The 21,468-nt window shown below is 27.3% G+C and overlaps 1 protein-coding gene across 1 annotated transcript; it reads left to right on the plus strand.

Annotated features, from left to right (window-relative positions):
• The first annotated feature begins 500 nt into the window (after positions 1–500).
• On the plus strand, positions 501–20,464 carry LOC145850119 (bifunctional protein HldE-like). Its single transcript, XM_082955264.1, has 5 exons — positions 501–518; positions 1,085–1,213; positions 17,954–18,118; positions 18,574–20,008; positions 20,451–20,464. The coding sequence occupies exons 1-5, from the start codon at positions 501–503 to the stop codon at positions 20,462–20,464; spliced, it is 1,761 nt and encodes a 586-aa protein (XP_082811390.1).
• Positions 20,465–21,468: the final 1,004 nt, after the last annotated feature.

Genomic DNA, 21,468 nt, shown 5'->3' on the forward strand with positions numbered 1-21,468 from the left:
AACTCAAATGTACAATTATCAGATATTTCTGATTATTTCCCACTCTATGTAAAATTTAAATATTGTAACCAAAATAAGACTAATATAAACTCTAAAATTCAATTTTACCAAGACTTCTCTAAAATTAACACCCAAAAACTTATGCTTGATACTTCCACAATCTTTAATATATTTCAAAAATATAAAATTATTAATTCTTAAGATTCAATATGTTTATAGTTCAAATGTTAATAGATAAAATCAAAGAGATAAGTGATAAAACTATTCCTATGAAAAAACTTTCAAAATCTAAATTAAAACTTAAGTCAAAACCCTGGATTACCAAAGGTATTCTTGAATATTTTAGGTATAAAAACAACCTTTAAAAAAACTTTGCAAAAATAACTTAAGTAACATAAATAAGTAAAAGAATATAAAGTTTACAGAAGCAAATTAACAAAATTAAAACAATTAGAAAGAAAAAGTATTTAAAAAAAAAACTTTAAAGTTGTAACAAAAATATGGCAGATAGTTGGAAGGTGATTAATAATATTACAAACAGACAGAAAAAAAAACATTTTTTTCTATAAACTTGAAATAAATAAAAAAAATTTGCTACTCTAAATGAAGTTGTAAATAACTTGAACCTACATTTTGTTAATGTTGGAAAACAAACTTATTCAAAACAGAAATTTTATCTTAACTCCTCTATTAACAGCCCAAAAAATTACTCAAAAAAAAAACAGTTTTGTATGGTTCGATGTACATAAAAATGAAATAATTAATGTCATAAAAGGTTTCTATTCAGACAAAGCTAGTGCTGTAGATAATATAACTATTAAAATTTTAAGGAAAATAAACTATCATATGCGCCAGTTATTAGTGAGCTAACTAATTAAGTATTTCAGGGAATTAATTACTAGTTACCCAAATTGTTTAAAATTAGATAAAGTTATACCTATACTTTAAAGCAGGTTCAAAATCACTTCCAGGAAACCATTGACAAATTTCACTTTTGTAAAGTTTTACAAAATTATAGAAAAAGTCATATATAGTCATTTATACAAACTTTTTTACCAAGTTATATACCTTGAATTCTTCTCAGTTTGAGTTCAGAGAGGGACATTCTACTACCTTAGCTCTGTCAGAGTTTGTGGAAAGTACATTGTCCTCCTTTGGTAAGGGAAATGCACTTTGTGCTGTTTTATTAGATCTGAGCAAGGCCTTTGACTGGGTGGATAGAATGATTTTGTTAAATATATTAGAATACATTGGAATAAATTGAAAAATGCATAAGTTATTAAAACCATATTTGAATGAAAGAAAACGAAATTGTTAATTTTGTAGGGTATGAATCAGACTGGTATATAAGTAGGAATGCCACAGGTTCAGTGTTGGGACCACTACTGTTTTTGGTATATATAAATAATCTACAAAACAACACTAGTCTAAAAGTATTAAACTTAGCAGACGATACATTATTATTATACACATTTAGAAAATACAATTACAAAACAGACACTGCATACATTTAAAACTAGATAATGTATTAAAATGGTTAAAGGATTTTAATGAAATACTGATAAAACAAGGTGCATTTTATTTCATTCAATTAAAATAGATTAATGGAAAAACAAAATTTTAGATATTAAGATAGATAACTCATTTACAAAGAAGGTAAATAGTTGCAAGTACTTGGGTACAGCATATATTCACTTATCCGGACTTTGCTTATCCAGACAGTTTCAGTCAAGAAAAATGTCTACATCAAACACAAAAATTAATGTGTAGTACAAATATTTAAGCTTTCATGCGGTAAGAAAACTTTAAGAAATATATTTATAAATTCTGCAATTTAGTTCATTGTTATGACACAATAACACTATTAAAGCTTACATTCAAAATTTGTTCAAAGCTGGAGATAAGTTTACATATTTTTAATTTTGAGTTTTTAAAGTTAAATTTAATTTATTTTTCTCTCAAACAAAAACTTTTTTTTATAAATTAAAAGCTAGGGAAAGTTGTATAGAAAAATGATGAATTTTACTTGCTTGAACCACAAAAAAAAAATATATTGTTGTAGAGGGTTAGTAAGTCTGATGTATTTCTACCTTAGAAAAAATAATTAAATAAGTTGACCAAAAATTTAGCTTTTTTTATTTATCATTTCATTATTTTCTACTCATTATTTCTATTTGTATTTACTGTAACGCTTTTACTATTTATTATGAATAGTATAATATACAGTACTACAGCAGTTATATTATTTTATGGAAAAAATAAGTTTTTGTAATTGGGAAAAATGCTTATCCGGACATGTGTACAGACAAATCTTGCCAAACATGTCCGGATAAGTGAATAGGCTTTGTTTTACAATAAATAGTAGTCAAAATTGGACTGAACACATGTAAAGTTTTAAAACTAAATTACTAAAATCAAAAGCTATTCTGTATAAAACAAGATATTATTTAAATGAAAAAGCTTTGTAGTATATCTTCAACTACCTTTTAATGAGCTGTAACAGGAAATCAAACTGCATTTGATAACTGTTTAAATTTAATGGAAAGTTTTTATTTAATTTCCTGTTCATCCAAGCGTTTAAGTGAAAGCTCGCAAGGCTATGTGTAATACTGATGCAAGTTTAAATAAGAAGAAAATAAAGAGCAGTTATGAGCTTACTGATGCAAATTTGCATTACTATATTACAGCCACTTATATACTCTCAACTGGTAGCTGTCAAATTTGCAGAAGCGTACAAAATTTCATTAAGATACTTTTGTATTTTAAATTACACGAGCAGACAATTTTGCACAGAGACATCTTTGCACGGGTTGAATTTTTAATTTTTTAAAAATTTTGATTTATATATTTTTGTAATTTATTTTATCAACTATTAATTTCTTTTTATATTTTTTTACTATCACTGTTACCTCTAACCCTTACCCTTGGTTGGTAGCTTTTTTTGATTAATTCATTTTCCTTTTTATATAATAATTTTTATTAAATTTTTTTTAATTTTTACTATCACTGTTACCCCTTGGTCAGTAACTTGTTTTTCTTTATTAATTTATTAACTTATTTTCTTTAAGTTTTTTTTTTCTGTTTTTATATATATATATATATATATTTTTACTCCTTTGCAAAATTGACCATTGGTGCAAAATTGTCTTCGTGCAATTTTATGCCCTCGTGCAAATATGTCTTTGCGCAAAAGTATCTTTGTGTAATTTTATTCTCGTGTAATTTAGCAACCTTGTGCTATTTTGTCTTTGTGCAATTTTGACCCATTTCCACTCTCAACAGTTGAATCAGGATGTATTCTAGCCACAGCCTGCTTAAGTAAACATATTGTGCAAGAATATACATTTATATTATTTTCTTGTGTTATATAAAGTATTTTTTAGTAATTTTACTTTTTATAAATACTTTTTACTTACATTCTAATAAGTTAAATCTTGTTTTATACATTCTTAATTTATATTCCTGTTAGATTAATTGTTGTGTAAAAGTTTGATCATATTTAAAATATTTTCTTAAGTTTGATCTTCTTGATATATTTGTATATATGTGTTGTTTGCAATTGTTCTTTAATATAAATTATGTTGATTAATTGTCATGCCTAGTTTTAATATAGAGTAGCCCTAAGTCTTATTTAATATCAGCTTTGTTTTATTTTAAATTAAGTACAAATTTAACTTTGGTTTTTAGTGTGGCTGTACACTACATTAGAACCCTACAGAGCCATGTAAGGTATGGTTTGCTATGCTGGGGTAATAAAGGTAAAATTAATAAGATTAACAGAATTACAAATAAAGCAATAGGACGCATACATTTAAAAATTGGAAAGAAAATGTTAGCAAAATAAAAATAAAATATTAGGTATTCAAAATATGGTCAAATATGACTCAAAAATTGTTATGCACAAGTTCATAAGACATATATTACGAGTTAGTTTTAAGCCTTACTTTACAAACGTTAACAAAATACATTGTCATCTAACAAGGTTTTCAGAAACAAACTATTTTCTTTCCAAAGTAAATATTCTTTATGGTCTAGACTCTAGAGTCATTATCCTATCTTGAGTGCAAATTAAGGAAAGAATTGCCCAAAAACTTATTAGATCAGAGCTATCTTGGAGGGCTTCAATCTTGACTGAGAGATTATTAACTTAAAAGACAATCAGAAAAATATCAAAATTAATCTTTACATAACATTAGTTGAACTTAAATGATTAATATTGGTGTTGGTACTTTCCTTTTTAGGGCTGATTGATGTTGGTCTCATAAACTGGGTGTAAGTAGAGCTGGATTGGTTTAAGTTGATTCTATATTTTTTATTATTATTGTTTTTTTTTTTCTGTTTCTTGCATCTAAAATTTAAAAGTGTTGTTTCATCCTTATTGACAGTGTGGTTAAAGAAATAGGTGTATTTCTATTATTTGTTTTACTAGATCTAAAGTGTTATATATGTTTCAGAAGATAAAAATCCTGAATTTAGGTGTATAAATTTCATATTTTTTAACTATTTTGCTTGTTTAGTTTTAAATGTTAAAAAATTTTAGTTTTTTGTTTACATGAAGTTTATTTAACTCCCTTATGATAATTTTACTATCATTTTATTTTTTCAGAGTATTTGCAAATTTCGTTATATTTCCTTTTATATTCTAAGTTTTGCTGTTCAGTTATAGAAGTGATTTTATTTTATGTAGTTATAACATAATTTTAACAAATTTATTCAATTACTAGTGCAAGATTTTATTAACTAAAACTGAGTTGTTTACAAATCAACAAAATAGTTAAACAAATATTTAATAATCTTAAATTTTTACCTACCTACAAGCACATATACTAAAAATTTATAGACACTATTTAGAATTACATGGTGCTTTTACAGTTTATGATTATACTAAATATTTTATGTATTTTTAAACTACCAATTTTCCCCTCTAATTTAATTTTGAGCTATTTGTTGAATTGTTTGTGGTTGCCCTTGTAAAAAGGGCAACAAGAAAAATGTAAATGTAAAATATAACAAAAATTGAAATCTAGGGTAGGAGACGGTATGGAGTCCATGGTAGACTATGATTTCTATGGACAATATTGGCAGTAATGTGTTAGAAAAATTTGCTTATCATTTTTAAACTTAAACAGTTTTTTTGAATGTATATATGATTACTATTAAGTGTTTCTTATATATAAATATATAATTATAATCATTGTTTTAAAGTTTGATCAAAGTATTAGTTACAAGCAAATGATGCGCAGCTCAATGACCGAAAAACTTTTCTTCACACCAATCCATTGACCTTAGTTGTATCCATTCAAATTTTTCTTTTGTGTAAATTATTTTTATCTTGTAATCATTCAAAAAGTTGTGTTTCTCTAAAAAAATGTTCCACTAATGGTGGATCCCGAAAGTTGAAAGACATCTTTAAACTTTGTCAGGGTTTTAATGTTGCAGCACTTAGTGTAGTATTCGCCAAGTATTCTGTTTTTTTATTATTTGTTATTCTAATCTGCGACTTAGGTACGCATTTTTAGGTACATTTTTCTGGTTTGGTACGTTCTTTTTAGACAAAACGAAAAACGCTGCATTGAATTTGTAATTTCTACAAAAAGTTAAAAATCATAACTTAATGTTAGTAACACAAAAGTATCACTAATTTTAAGGAAGTTATTAATACAGAAAAATTAAACTAAAAATCCATAAAAATGTTATGAAGCTACAATCGTGTATTAAATCAATTAAAACTGTAATAAGTCTTAACAAAACAAAAACTCATTTATTTAAAAGTTCAAGATTAACTTGGATTGGATGATGTTCTTTAAAATTTCATTTTCTTTTTGATTTGAATAACTTTTGTTATAAAACTTTTTTTTTGTAATTTAATCATTTTTAATTAAGTTTTTTGAGAACATACTAATTAAACTTATACAATATCATAAAAGTAACTTTGTATAAAATCAAACGTATATCCTGGTAGTGAAAGTGTCCTAATGATTGGCCTAATGTTAATTTTGCAAACTCTCTAAGTTGAACATTACAAGATCCAAACCTAGTGGTTGACACATATATACAGAAAAAGACATTAAGTAAAAAAAACTACTTACTTTTGTATGAAATTATATTAAAAATACCTTTAGTTACAGTTATTTACAGTAGGTATATCAAAAGTAAAAAACAGTAGACTAAAGCAAAAAATAGTTACTCAAATTTTAGAAAACAAATTTATCTGTTTACACCGATTAATAACTAATAACTAAATGTTTGAATAAAACCATAATCTATTAAGAGTTAACAAACTTTTGAATATAGTTGCATTTGCATTGACCGTCTGAAGACCACATTTTCCTTCATACAACATATTTCAGTTAATACAATATCATGGAAATACTTTTCATTTACTCTGACCTTTCTCCACTCATAACTTTTCTTCGCACCATTATATTCGAGGCAAACATGTTAAAAAGCACTGCTTTATTTACTCAAGTGTGAAATTATTAACTTAAAACAAACCAAAGTTTATACGCTTCATTGCTAAATAACCTTAGTAACTCTTAGCATTTTAACAAGTCTGATTCGAGGTTACCTGAGCGAATTTAAAACTAAGTTTTAGTTTGACACTCACACTTTTACGATGATCGTTTGTTTTCGACCAAAACATTTTCGCAAAGCCTGTACTGTAGTTGTGACAATTGCAATACGGCACACAGCGTTGCAAACTTGCTATTAGTATACCATGACAGTATGGAATACGTAACAGCGTAATCTTAGTGAAAAGACAGCGTGAATCATAGTTGACGCTGTTCAGCAAAAATAAGTTTAGATATAAGAATAACATTTGGACGATGACTTGCAAGAAAATAACTTTGACTGGTTTACAATCTGCAAGAAATGTTTTCCCATACAACGCAATTGTAAATTTATAATGAATTTGACGGTTATCAGTTGTTGTGATACAGAATTACAAAAAGTTGTATAAAAAAATGAAAATATTAAACAGTTTTGAGTTTTTTTAAACAAAATGTACAAATAAACGTTTTTCACAAACATAAAATAATTTTCTCAATAACAACAAATATATTGTTATTATATGCTTTGGTTTTAATAAAATAAATAAAGAGATCTCAACTACTAGAAGAGAAATAATGAATTTATTCTTTCAAGAATTTATTTTACAAACTAAGTTTCGGTCAAAGACCTCGTCAGTGCTTAAATAAATCTTATTCAAATAGAATATTCTTCAAGAATAGAATTCTATTTTAATAAAATTAATAGCATTCACTAAAATATAAAATAAAGCACTGACGAAGTCTTTGACCGATAATTAGTTTATTAAATAATATAATTCATATATGTTATCATATTTTAAATCGTTTTATCGAACAACAACATAAAGCCGCAATAAACATTTAGGTTTTATAAACAGCTTGCAGATTGTTTAGTAAAAACCAGGTATTTTCTAAAAAAACAAATATGATAAAAGTTAAAAAGTCACTACAAAGTCTTACTAAAACTATCATTTTAATTAAGACAAGACAGTTTAAAAAATGTTAAATCATTTATTAATTTCTTTTCTTTGATATATTATCAAGTAAAACTTGTTATTAAACATACATTTATTTAAGTAAAAAGTTACAAACCATATGCCAATAACTAATAAAATAATTGAAAATAAAATAATTTTTACTAAAACTTTCAACTTCGTTTATAAATACTATTTGTATGCACAAGCTAAACTTTAAACTTAATAGACTAAAAGTAACGCGTTTTATGAAATTAAACTTAATCTTTTATAAGCTTCAAGAAGGTTTTTTCTAAACAGCAGCACAAATATGTAATATCATTATATTATTCACAACCCATTATGGATTTTGTTCTTAATCATCTCCGAGAGTTTTCAAACATTAAGTTCATTTATTTTTAAGTTATTGGCTTCCTTTACTTATTAGGTTGTCGTTTAGTCATAAAATTTTCTCAATATTTAGCTAAAACTTTTGTTCGAATTGAATTAACGCTTGAAAAGTTTTAATTTTGTAGCGTAGAATTTTAATTTAAAACGAGAAATTATTACATAAAAAACAGCTATGTATAAATTTAGATCATGAACTGTTTTATATAGTTTATTTACGTAAATTTTACTTAAAATAGGGGTCGGCAGGCAGTTGATGCTCTCGGGCTAAACTTCAAGTTTTAAAACATTCGCGTACCAAAGTTTTAGTTTTGATGATATTTAAATAATCTATTGGTTTTAGGTTTAATCATACTAAAAAAGTTTTAATTTTGTTTAGTTTTTAATTCTAAATGACATTTAGCTTATTTAGAAAACCTATTTGAATTACACATGTTTATCGGCCTAAAATTTATATAGACTAATATACTTAAGTCTTAATAATTCATACGTATTCTTTAAACAGTTAATAAGTTCAACTAAATGGTTTAACTTACAACCTAACCTCACCGAGCTTTAAAAAAAAAAGTCATATTAATACATTTTTATATAACTATCCAATTGTTCGTATTTAAAAAAATATTAAGTTTTTTCAATGTTTTTTGCGTTTAAATAACTTAAAATTTTTAGAAATTTATTAAGTAGTTAGTTAAATAAAACTAATAAATATTTCTGTTGTAAAAAAAAACTAAAACAACTTTCTAAACATAATTAATGCTTGAGTATTTTGATCAAAAACCTTATTAGTAACTAAATAGTCTTTTACATGGTTGCCATTTTTTAAACCAAAAATGTCTGAGGTACATCAAACCAGCCTAAGTTTATTAAAAATTGCTGTTAGTCAAGCTTAGATACCTAATTAAAATATCATAATTATAAAAAAGTACAAAATATGTTACTAGATTAGAACAAAATTACGGGAACGGGTCAGAAAAGCACGGTTGACACTTTAGCACGGTGTGACACTTTAGCACGGGATGACACTTTAGCACGGTGTGACACTTTAGCACGGGGTGACACTTTAGCACGGTGTGACACTTTAGCACGGTGTGACACTTTAGCACGGTGTGTCACTTTAGCACGGAGTGTCACTTTAGCACGGGGTGACACTTTAGCACGGTGTCACTTTAGCACGGTGTGACACTTTAGCACGGGGTGACACTTTAGCACGGCGTCACTTAAGCACGGGGTAACACTTTAGCACGGGGTGACACTTTAGCACGGCGTCACTTAAGCACGGGGTGACACTTTAGCACGGGATGACACTTTAGCACGGCGTCACTTTAGCACGGAGTAACACTTTCGCACGGCGTCATTTTAGCATGGAATGACACATTTGTTTATGCTTATATGTTATGTTGAAAAATATAAAAATAAACTATGCAACATAATACTACAAGCTTTTAATATGTTTCAAGTTAAAGCTTTAACTAAAACTTTGTATTTAATATAGAATTACACTAGTTACTCTATGGCAAACCTCAACTTAATAATAACAATACAAAAATAATTTTAAGAATTCTATCAAATCATTTTATTAAGATGTTTTAACTAACGTATTTAAATATTTACTATCATATTTTAAACATAAAACTACTTGTTTAAACCTAGCAACATATACGAACTCAAGGTTTTTTATAACGTTATTTAATAAGAATATAGCTTAATTTAACTTCAGTAAGTAAAGTGTAAATACTAATAAATACTAGTATATTAGTAAATACGTTAAATAAAAGTGTAAATGTGTAAAATTTATATATAGACTGCAACAAAAGTAAATAAAACTATTTTACAATTTTCTCTGTCTATTTAGGTTTTCTCTTCTTTTAAATTTTAAGAAATAGTACAATTTGAAGTTTGATCAGTAAAATTTTTATTTGATTATTTTAAGCCGATTGTTTCAAAAGTGTTTGTACTCATGTTTGCCGATATTGTTACTTTTATATATGCGGGTTTAGCGTTTAACTGACTTAACACGTTATTATAAGATAGGTCGTAGATAGTTTCTTAAGTTACTTTTAAATTAAGTTGACACGTTAATAAAGTCGATGTATTAAATCCGAATTAAACTTTTACTATTAACTTAATATTTTATAGGTGCTAAACGAACTATTGTTTATTAAAAAGGATTTAAAAAACAGTTAACCATTTAAATTTAGACTAGTTGTAATAAAATCGAGTCAAGGAAATGGTGTATTTACAATTAATAAACTGCGAAACATAAAGATGATAAAAAACTAAAGAACATGAATGCCAACTAATCGAAATACCGAATCAAAGAAACAGAACACAAAATTTTCGTTTAAACTAAATTCTTGAACAACTGAGCAAGATAATAATGGCGTCAAGTTAACTGTGCAAAAGCACAGCCAAAATGAGCTCATAACAACGGCAACAAGTTACTGCCAAAACAGTACAATAAAGTGGACCCAATAAAAAGAAAAGTAATTTTTCCCGCTAATCGACGCAAAGCCGTTGCAGTATTTATTTATTTTAGGCTTTTTATTAAAAAAAAGTTTGAACATAATTTAAATGTAAGGTCTAAAAAATTTAACAACATAAACTTACCGACTATTAAAAAAATAGGGTGAAAGAACAGTTGTTAACACAAAAATATAAGTAAACAAACTTAATTTGATCATTCTACTTTCTAAATTAATAACTATTTAAAAGTCATTTAAAGAAAAAATATAATAAAGAAACTTTGACAAGTCTGACTGTGGACTCGAAAAATAAAATAAGAAACCACTTAAATTATTTTGTTAATTGTTTCAATTTTAGTTCTTTTGTACAATTTATTTTCTTGCTTAAGTTACATCACAGACGTAAAGAGTTATTAAAACTAAATAAACTTTAGATTAATCTAAGATTTCAACGAAATTTAATGCATTATTTATAGCATTAACATATTTTGGTAAGTGTCAGTTTTTTTAAATTTGTGTTCGTTTTTATAATATAATTTAGTGCTATGCATAAATTTTTTTTTATTGTTTTACATAAATAAAGTTATTTTAACCATGTCAGCTGAGCAAAGTAATTAAATAAAATGTAAGTAAAGTATAACTATTTTATTAACAGAAGTAAAAAAGAATACAGTATAAGAACATTTATATAATTAAGGATTTTTAAAACTAGTTACCATTTAATTTACCAACTTCTTGTTTTTCAGTACTTATTTTTGTTAATAAGTATAGTTTTTCTTAAAAAATACAGGCCACTAAAGATGTTTTCTAACGTTTTGCTACCTACAAATGATTTTTCTAAATATAGTTCGAAAAGACTGCCAAACTTTGTCTTACAATTTACATCTTACTTAAATAATATTTTTATTAAAAAAAATTTTGGAAGACACACTCTTTCTTGAAATCACACTTTAAAGTGCCTAAATTGCATAATTAACAGCATGCTGGTTATATAAATTAATTTTTAAACGTTTTATTAAATACAAACTTTACACGTATTTGATTAAGTTACTTAAAACTATCGATGGCGCTTAAGTGTCACTCCGTGCTTAAGAATCATTTTGTGCAAAAGAATCAATCAGTGATAAAGTTACACTCCGTGTTAAAGTATCACCCCGTGCTAAAGTGAAGCCGTGCTAAAGTGACACTCCGTGCTAAAGTGTCACACCGTGCTAAAGTGACGCCGTGCTAAAGTGTCACCCCGTGCTAAAGAGACGCCGTACTAAAGTGTCATCCCGTGCTAAAGTGACACTCCGTGCTAAAGTGACGCCGTGCTAAAGTGTCATCCCGTGCTAAAGTGACACTCCGTGCTAAAGTGACGCCGTGCTAAAGTGTCACTCCGTGCTAAAGTGCCACTACGTGCTAAAGTGACGCCGTGCTAAAGTGTCACACCGTGCTAAAGTGTCACCCCGTGTTAAAGTGTCACTCCGTGCTAAAGTGTCACCCCGTGCTTAAGTGTCACACCGTGCTAAAGTGTCACCCCGTGCTAAAGTGACGCTGTGCTTTTCTGACACCTACCCAAAATTACAACTAATAAACTACAATAAAGTCATAAAAACCATTCTGAGAACTCGAAGATCTATTCAAAGTATTTTAAATAAAACTTTACACCGCCTGAGTTTTGCAAAAGTTACCCTACGTGCTAAAGTGACGACGTGCAAAGGTGATCCACCGTGCTTAAAAGACTTTTTGTGATAAAGTGACGATGTGAAGAAGTGTCGCAGCATCTTAAAGTGACGCTTCGTGCTAAAGTGACGGTGTGCAAAAGTGACCTACCGTGATAAAGTGATGCCGTGCAAAAGTGAAGCACCGTGCAATATTGACGCCATTAAATTTTGACTCGCTCCCGTATTTTTATGTATAAAATTTAAAAAGAATAGTTTTAAATTTAAAAATTATATACAAAAAATTTAAGTTTTGAATTATCAAAAAAGTAAGCGAGTTTATCTTAAAGATTAAAAGTTTGTTTGTATTTTACTGTGATAAAGTTATATAATATTCTAAACTTTTTAAGTTTTCAACTGATTGAAAGTATAAAAAGTCTTATTTTTACTTATAACAAGCCAATTAAAAGGTTTATTAGTAAAATCGTTTTCAATATTTGTCTAAGCAACATGATTCTAAGCCAAAGTTGTACAAGTCTTGATTTAAGAAACAGTTTTTAATAAAATAAAACTTATAGGATCTGTTTTCTTTTAGCGAGTCAAATAAGTATAACACGGTTAAAAATAGATAGAACAACCAAGAAGTGTGTAGTGCAGATGAAAAAATAATTTCTAAAATACTTTATTTTGTATGTATAAACTACGTGTAATGAGCTGCTGCAAAATTATTTGCATTCTCATTATTTGAACGTTGAACTCAAAAGAATACTTAGAGCTTGATACGGTTGCATGCACGAGCCAATGAGAATCATCTGACAAAATGTTAACTCGCGTCCCAGCGAGTTATTGAGAATCAAGGCTCATGACGCAATGAAACATCAAAACATGACAATACAGTTTCATGTGAACAGTTAGTCAGTTTGTTTGTGTGCAACTGGTGATACAATTCAAGAAAGAAACTTTTTTGTGTATGTTTATGGTAAGTTTTGTTTTGTTATAAAGTTAATACTTCAACTGGTGTTTAATTGCTTAAATATTTGAGCCAGATTTACATGTTTAATAGTTTAATAAATCTTATAAAGTTTATTGCTTACTAAAAGTTTAATTTAAACTTTAGTTTATTGTCTTAATTGTTTTGAAATAGACATAAATATTACCAGTTGTTTAAGTGTTTATAACTTAAGCATTAAAACTTTTATTGTTGTTAAGTTGCACTTTTACTAAGTGACTAAGTTTTAAAAAGTAATTTGTGTTTTTAACATTTTGCTTGTATTTCTTGTGGTTTTTTATATAATAGATTCATCATTCCAAACTGTGTTGTCTGATTATATAAAGTAGATCTAATTAGAATATAGTATTTATAAGATAGTAATTAAATAAGGTAGGATATAATTATGATGAGTAGTACCAATAAATTAAGTGTAACACAATCCATACCTACATACGTAGGTAATTCTTTTCAAAGTTAAGTAAACTTTTTATTGTAAATAATTTAGTCTGCACTGTACAAAAATTAATTTTTAACGCGCATGTCTTTTGAAAATTAGGCGAGCCGTTGTTTTTAAAAGTATCAAAATAAAACTAAGTTTATTTATATTTAAAACAAACAAAGTAAGCGAGCTGCACTTATAGTTTACTTTACGCCTACCCACTTGCTCATTGCCAAGCAGCAAAGAAGCAGGAAGTTTTTATGAAGTCAACAGTTGGTCACAACAAGCTTTCTACTTGTTTATTGTGCTTGTGTGTTGTGAGCAGCCTTACTAGTTTGCATGTTTTGTAAAGATTAAATGATATATTAAATTTTGTAGACCAGCTGCACAATAGTCTTTTTTTGTGTTTATAATTCTAAATTTCATTGCTAAAAAATGATTGAAAATGTGTTTTTAGACAGAACGGTTGACAAGATTTTTTTTAAGTTATTGCTGTTCGTAAGGCAATTACTTTAGAATCGTTAGTTGACATCATTCGTAGGAGATTAACATGAATAAAAACTAATGTTAAAACTTAAAGCAGACTGTTTATAATATCAAGAACTAAATACAAATTAGAAAACATGAAATTTGTCATATTGACAACTACTCTGTTATTCTACACCAGGGGTCGGCAGGCAATTGGTTCTCGCGGGTAAAATTTCAAGTTTCAAAATTTTCGTGTGCCGCAGTTTTATTTTTAGTCAGTTTTTATTTTTAATCGGTTCTAGTCACATTTAGCTACTTATAAGGGTCTGACCTGCCCTATGTAATATGTATTTTTGTTTTAAAGTATATAATTAATACCTAATATAATACTTGTGTTCTAATATTATTTCTATCTTTACTTATATATTTTTAAATTTTATTCTTTTCAATACCAACTAACTCTTTAACAATGAAATAAGAAATCTATCAGACGTTTTGTGTTTCAAAAAATTACACGATACACAACAATAGAAGATCAACTAAAAACACAGTCATGGAGTAAAAAAATTAATGAAATTTGATATCAATTTCCTATTCTAGCTCGGTTTCATATAGTGTTGTTTTCATATAGTGTTGTTTTCATGAAGTGTTATTGTTTTCTCTTTCTTCCAGTCGTTTGCATTTTGTAGATAGCCATTTGACGTAGTCGTTTTACAAGCAACTCTCACTGACATCTGTAAAAAACTAAGCTCAAAAAACAGATGTGGATCACTTTGTACACTTTTTATATAATCAACTTTAAACTATTTTAGTTATTATTTTATTTTAAGTTGCTGAAAATAATCTTTATATATTCAATACATTGCACATCACATATTTAAAGTTTCAGTTATGTTGTTAACTTAAATGCAAACAAAACTTATATTACTAATTTCATTTTAAACAGCGAAAGCTTTTCTTTTAAAACCCTTAAATACTTTAATAGCCTATTTTAAGTTTTCTTGGTTGCAACTTTTTGAAATAAAAAAGTGACAATCAGTTACATCGAACTAGTCAGTGTTTTTAAAAGATAAAAAATTAAAAAAAGCCAAGAATGAAAAACTTTGCAATTTAAACAAAATAATTTACAAACTAAAAAAAATATTTTAGTTTTATAAAATATTTTTTGATTTCTTTTAAATGTTTCTTTGCAAATTTCAAATAGTGATGAAATAGTTATAAAAGAAACATTTATATAATCACATGTCAAAGCAAAGACTTAAATTATAAAGAATTGACATGTTATTAAAACACTGTAATGTTTGCACAGTGTTTGTACACATAAAAAGTAAAAACATTTATACTAAATAAAAATACTTATTGCATTGTCAACTTACTGAAGCTAAGAAACTTTCCAATCCAAGTACGTATGCTTTTGTATACACTCCGAGATGTTGTTGTTTGAAAGGAAAATCAAAGTCTAAACTTTAAAGAAAAACTACTAGAACTACTATCTGTCGTTTTTCACATATTTAAGCTTAAGCAGTGAAGATAATAAACGGTTTTTAAATGAAATCTAGGTACTTAAAAACAAAACTATTAAAAGTACTGTTTTTTCGAAAAACTCAATTTGAAATATAGTTTTGTTTAGCGGGCCAAATTTACATGTTCAAGGGCAACATTTACATGCTCGCGGGCCGCAGATTTTTTTTTTTCGCGGGCCATAGCTTTTTTTTTTTGCGGGCAGCATTTCATTTAGTTAAAAACATGCTCGCGGGCTGCAGATTTACACTTCGAGGGCCGCAGTTGGTCCGCGGGCAGCAGTTTGCCGATCCCTGCCTTAAAAATAATTTACTAAATAAACAAAGTTCAAGTATAATGTGACGTAATTTACCTCATTAGCTCTTAACGCACGTTAATAACATTTTTACATGCACGTTTTATAACGTTAGTTATACGTTTTAGCTTTACTTTCTAAACTTGTAGCTTTTTTTTTCTGCAATAGTTTTGTATATGAATAAGAAAAAAAAAAAAGCAAAACATTTTTCAAATACATATATACATTTTTTATATTTTTAGCAAGAAAGTTTTAGAAGAGAAATTTAGTACTTTAATTTTTCAATACTGTTTAGTTATTAAACTTTTGTTACATATCATATTACTATAACAAAAATAGAAAAAAAAAAGTAAATTAAGAAGCCTGTAGCTTTAAAAAGTACCTGTTTTGACTTAATTATTAAAAAAGAAATTAGTATAAACTCACAATATAAAAGCAGCTTAAAAAAGTAAATTTGTGTTACTAATATTTGTATCTATCAGCACTTGTTTATATTATTTTACGTTTACATTTGGAATAAGTTACTAGCAATAGTTAAAAGGAAAAACTCAGAATAAAAACATGTCTTGCAAACCTGTAAGTAAAAATTGTTTAACTACATAAGCAAGTTTAAGTAAATTAAGATAAACGTTTTTTTGAACTTAAATCGTTGTTTAGTTAATTGCAACATTAAAAACTACTTCTACTATACCTATTGATAATGTAAAAGTAGTTAAAATTAACTAAACTGTATGTATATTGAATGACTCAAGATAAAAATACTAGTATTAGGTTTTGTTTAACATTCATAACCTAGCCGTGTTTAATTTAAGCAAAATTGACATTAACAAAGTTAAGCTTAGAAGTTTTGCTTTACTAAGTTAAAAATTGTATCACAATGTTTAATTTAGTTTTGTGTAACTTGTTGTATTTAGTATAAATTTCAACTTAAGTTGTTGAAGATTGCTTTGGATGAAACGTAAATACCGTTTTAAAACTTTGCATTTTGGTTCTTTTATCACAATATCTTTTAGTACGTCAAAAAATGTATAATTTTTTGTCCGAAACATTTATGTGATTATTGTAACTCTAACTTCTGATCAACTTTTACAGTTTTAATATAGACGATAATTAAATAATTGTTAAAATATTTTTAAATCTCTTTTATACTATCTTACTAAAAATTGAATTTAATTTTTTTAGTTTGTAGTTTTTTGATGAAAACATGTTTGTACGCTAACCACTATCTAAAAAATCATCGACGAAAGTCGCCGATTTTTTAGATCGTATTCAAAACGAGCGTACCAGCTGTCTTGTCAAGTGGATAATGTATTAAACTTTGCACAACAATTAGAAAAAGCTTATGTAAATGATCATAGCTAATCTGGTAGCTCAATGGTATGATAAACCGTTTGTAGTTTGACAACTGCAGGTTTTTCGGTTGCAACTGGCTAACAAGTTTACGAAATCAGGGTCTCAGTCTACCGACAACTTGTGGTCTGATGATCGAGGTTGTATTATCAAGCCTTTATGTTAACTTAAACTTTAATCATTTATCTCACACAGTTTTTTCGAAATATGATACGCTTGATTTTACTTGATAGTTTTTTTTTTTTTGAACTTAACTTTATCAGTATATAAGGATTTTCGTTTGCGCTATTAGTAGAACTAGTTAAAAAATTATTGTATTAAAAACAAGCCTTTAGTAACATTTTAGGACAGATTACTCGCTCAAATGCAAATAACTTTGCAGAAAAATGTGTTTAAAGCAAACTTCATTATTTCTATTGATCATTTAAAACTGAAAAATACAGAACGGTTTTACTAAATGCATGGAATTATCCACACATTGTTAACATATGCTCTAATTTATTTAATAACCTCAAGTCGTGTTTAGTTTACTAATTAGAAAAGTATAAACTAAGCTCAAAATACAAAACTTTCGTATATTTGTATTTATAGTTTTATGAACTAAAGTTATTAGTTATCAAAAACAAACTAACGACTTAACTAGTTAAAAGTGTATTGATAACTTTTCAAACTTTTAATGTAAAACTAATGTTTTGTTTGTAAGTCTTGTAGAAGTTAGTTTAATCAATAAAGTTCAAACAATTTAAGCAAATTTAAGCAAAAAAATAAATTGACGTTTTAAATAGAATATTGTTTGTTTTTAAATAACTAAGCTACTATATGAAAAATAACAACTTTTAATCCATAACTTTTTATCTAAAGTTATAAAAATTAAAGATTAATAAAACAAACAGGAAGAAATAAATGAAGGCAGCAATATTGAGGAAAACAAAGGAAAGTGTGTGAACAACGAATTACAAAATAAAAAATACAGAAAAGATAATGCTGAAAATACAGATTACAAAAAGAATACTGAACAACTTATTAATCAAGATCTGAAAGATATCGGTTGTTTACCTGTTTTTTTTGGACAAAAAAATATAATAGAAAACACTAAAATTAATAATAAAGTTTTTGTTTTTATTTAGTATATATTTTTTTTAATAAAAAGTTTATTTAAACGTTAAGAATTCAAAAAAATATTGTGTCACAGTAAGCACAATCAAAAGATAACTTTAAGTTTTATATTTATCAACACTTGCAACATACAAAAAAATTATACAGTTTTGCATTTAAATAAATCTTCTTTTTACAATATACTTTTTGGAAAAAAAATATTAACGTCAATTATAGTAATTGTAAGTTTAGATTAGGCTGTTTCCAGTCAGTACCAAAAACAAAGCATGAAGAATATTTTGGAAAACAATGGTTTTGTAAATTGTACAAGCATTTGTTCTATTTCTAGTACTTAGTCACAACAATAAATTATTAGCTTTAACAGAAATTGTAACAACATTAAACTAATGCTTAATAGATTTCAGGTAAAACAAAGAAAATTCGTACTACTCCGGAGAGAAGACATAGCGACACCATTTTTAAGAATATAATCTGTTTTATAAAAGAAAAGAAAAATGTCATTGTGTTCGGTGACTTAGCGCTGGACAAATACACAGAAGTGTCAACGAAAACATTGTCTTCTGCAACATTTACTCCCGTTATGGTTCCTGATAAAAAGTATTGTTATTTAGGCTGCGCAGGCAACGTGGCTAAGATAATCAACGAGTTCAATTGCAAAGTGTTTCTGATCAGTGCGATTGGAAAGAATCGAAAGAAAATTGAAACTATTTGCAAAAACGAAAACATAAACATTGAGTTTTCTGTTTATGTTGATGGATTCAACCAAAGTAAAAAGAGATACATCAACGGTAATCAACATTATTTTAGACTTGAAAACTGCGATAGAATTGATTATCCCAAGTATAAAACTGAGATTGACAACAAATTTAAACTGTGCATTAAACACAATAAAATTGACGTGGTAGTGATTCCAGACTACCAGTTAGGATTTTGTGATGGAGTCACAGACATCATTGAAATTGCAAAGTCAAGCAACATAAAAGTTGTAGTGGATCCGTTTAACGGAAGCAATCTGTCAAAGTACGAAGGCTGCGACGTTTTGAAGCCGAACAAAAGTGAGTTGGAGCGCCTATCAGGAACTAAAGTGGCTAACAACCAAGAACTAGTAAAATGCGCGGAAAAGGTAATTGAGAAGATTGGCGCAAGTTTGATAGTCGTGACGTTGGGCGACAAAGGCATATTTATTTACAATAAATCTGGAACATCTAACTTTATTCCTGCTAAAACGACAAAGTACTTGGATGTCACTGGAGCGGGTGACACTGTAAACAGTATTATTGCTTTGGGTATAATAAACAACTTGCCTATTGAAGATGTCTGCGAAATAGCCAACTTGTATGCGTCATCGTTCATAAAGAAAATGGGAACGCCTAACCTTTACCTTTACGAAATTTTTAAAGCTCTCGACACGCCGGTCGAACTGAGCTTGAGCAACTTGACGGTGTTGACCGGTTATTTGAAAAAATACGAAAAATATAAAATAGGCGTGACGACCGGATGCTTTGACGTTTTTCATTCCGGACACTTGCTGTCGCTGAAGTACGCCAGAAAAAATTGCGATTTGCTGGTAGTTCTGTTGAACTCTGACGAGTCTGTTAAAAAGCTGAAAGGTCGGTCGAGGCCGGTTAATTGCTTAAAGCACAGAAAAAGCTTGCTGATGAGTTTGAATTTCATTGATTTGGTTTGTGTTTTTCATACAAAAGACGCTGGTGACGTGTTTGATCAAATTCATTTTGATGTTTTGTTCAAAGGCAGAGATAAGGACTTGGAGAGGTTGAAAAGAAAATACCCTAAAGTGGATGTAGTACTTTCGGAAGACTACGAAAACATTAGTACTTCTATGATTATTAATAAAATTAAAAGTAGCTAAAAAGTTGATAAAATAATAAGTTTAAAGTGTTTTCTTTTGACTTAAAAATTAAAAAACTTTTATTTCTATTTTTGAAATTATTCGATTTTTAATTTTATATCATAAAAAACAAATAAGACAAAACATAAATGTACTTAGTTTTTCTATATCTTTAAACTACATTGTTTATCATATTTGAATTCAGCTAAAAAATTTCTAATTTATATACTTTCCTAATTTTAAATTGTTTGTGGTTTATGGTAAAAATGTAGTTAAAAGTTAATTTTCTTGATTTTTTTTTTATAAAAAGCGTTATCGAATTTGAGTACAAAATTTCATTTGTCAGCGTAATATGAAGTTTAAGTGTGTTAAAATTGTATTATAGTTTTATAAACTGTAAGTTTTACTTATCAATTAACGCACAGGGACTAACAAGTAGAAATTTACTTTTTTGGTGACTAAAAAATAATAATAAATGTTATATATTTTTTAGAGCTGTGCTTTTTTTAATGTTTTTTACATTATTGTTAAATACTTTTTTTTTAAAAGATCAAAAATTGTTGTTTTTATTATGAATAAGCTGGTACTCAACTCAAAAGACTTGGTACTTAAATCATCTTACATAATTTTTTTTTTTTGACTTGAATTTTATCATTCTATTAAACATACAAAACTTAAATTGTTATAAAGTATAGTCCCTAAAAATCTTTATATAACAGCATGTGAAAGTTTGCTGATTAATAGTTTTAGATATAGTATTTGTTTGGATAAATTTTGTCGATAAACAGGTAATTTATACATTTTAAAACTACAGTTTTAATAAAGCAATCGCATACAAACTGTTTTATAAACTTGTTATTATGGTTATTTATGTAGATATTTAATATGTTGTTTATTTTCATAGTTAAGGATAAAATAATTTTACAATTTGACTATAAGTTCAAAATAGTTTATCCATTTGAAACGTATTTTACTAAAATATGAGTTGAAGGTCTCCTGGATCAGAATTTAAAAAAATATCTGAGTCGGGTGAATCATAAATATGGTACTTTAAGGAGTAAACTGCAAGTTCACTATATTTCACGAACATATATTTATTTCAGTTCGTTTGTATAGTAGTATTTTCGTGTTTATTTTTTGTAGAAGTGCACTATTTTTTTCTTAAGTTTTTCTTCTTAAATTTACAGTATGATTAAGTTTTATAAACTGTGTAACGATAACAGTGTTTAGTAAAATGTAAATTTATTTGCTTCGTTGGGCAATTTACGAAACGTGGAAGAGATCTGGCTGAAAACTTATTCTTAGCTTGAAAGTTAACTTATACCGTTGTTTTTGATAGCGTACAAAATTTAAATCTCCTGTTTAATCAAGTAAATAAATATTTCAAAATTACAAACTTTACACTTGAAGTTCAACGCAAAAGTCTGTTGTTAATTTATTTCT

This window comes from Thalia democratica, chromosome 2 (assembly GCF_965202585.1).
Source record: "Thalia democratica chromosome 2, ktThaDemo2.hap1.1, whole genome shotgun sequence".
Taxonomy (NCBI): domain Eukaryota; kingdom Metazoa; phylum Chordata; class Thaliacea; order Salpida; family Salpidae; genus Thalia; species Thalia democratica.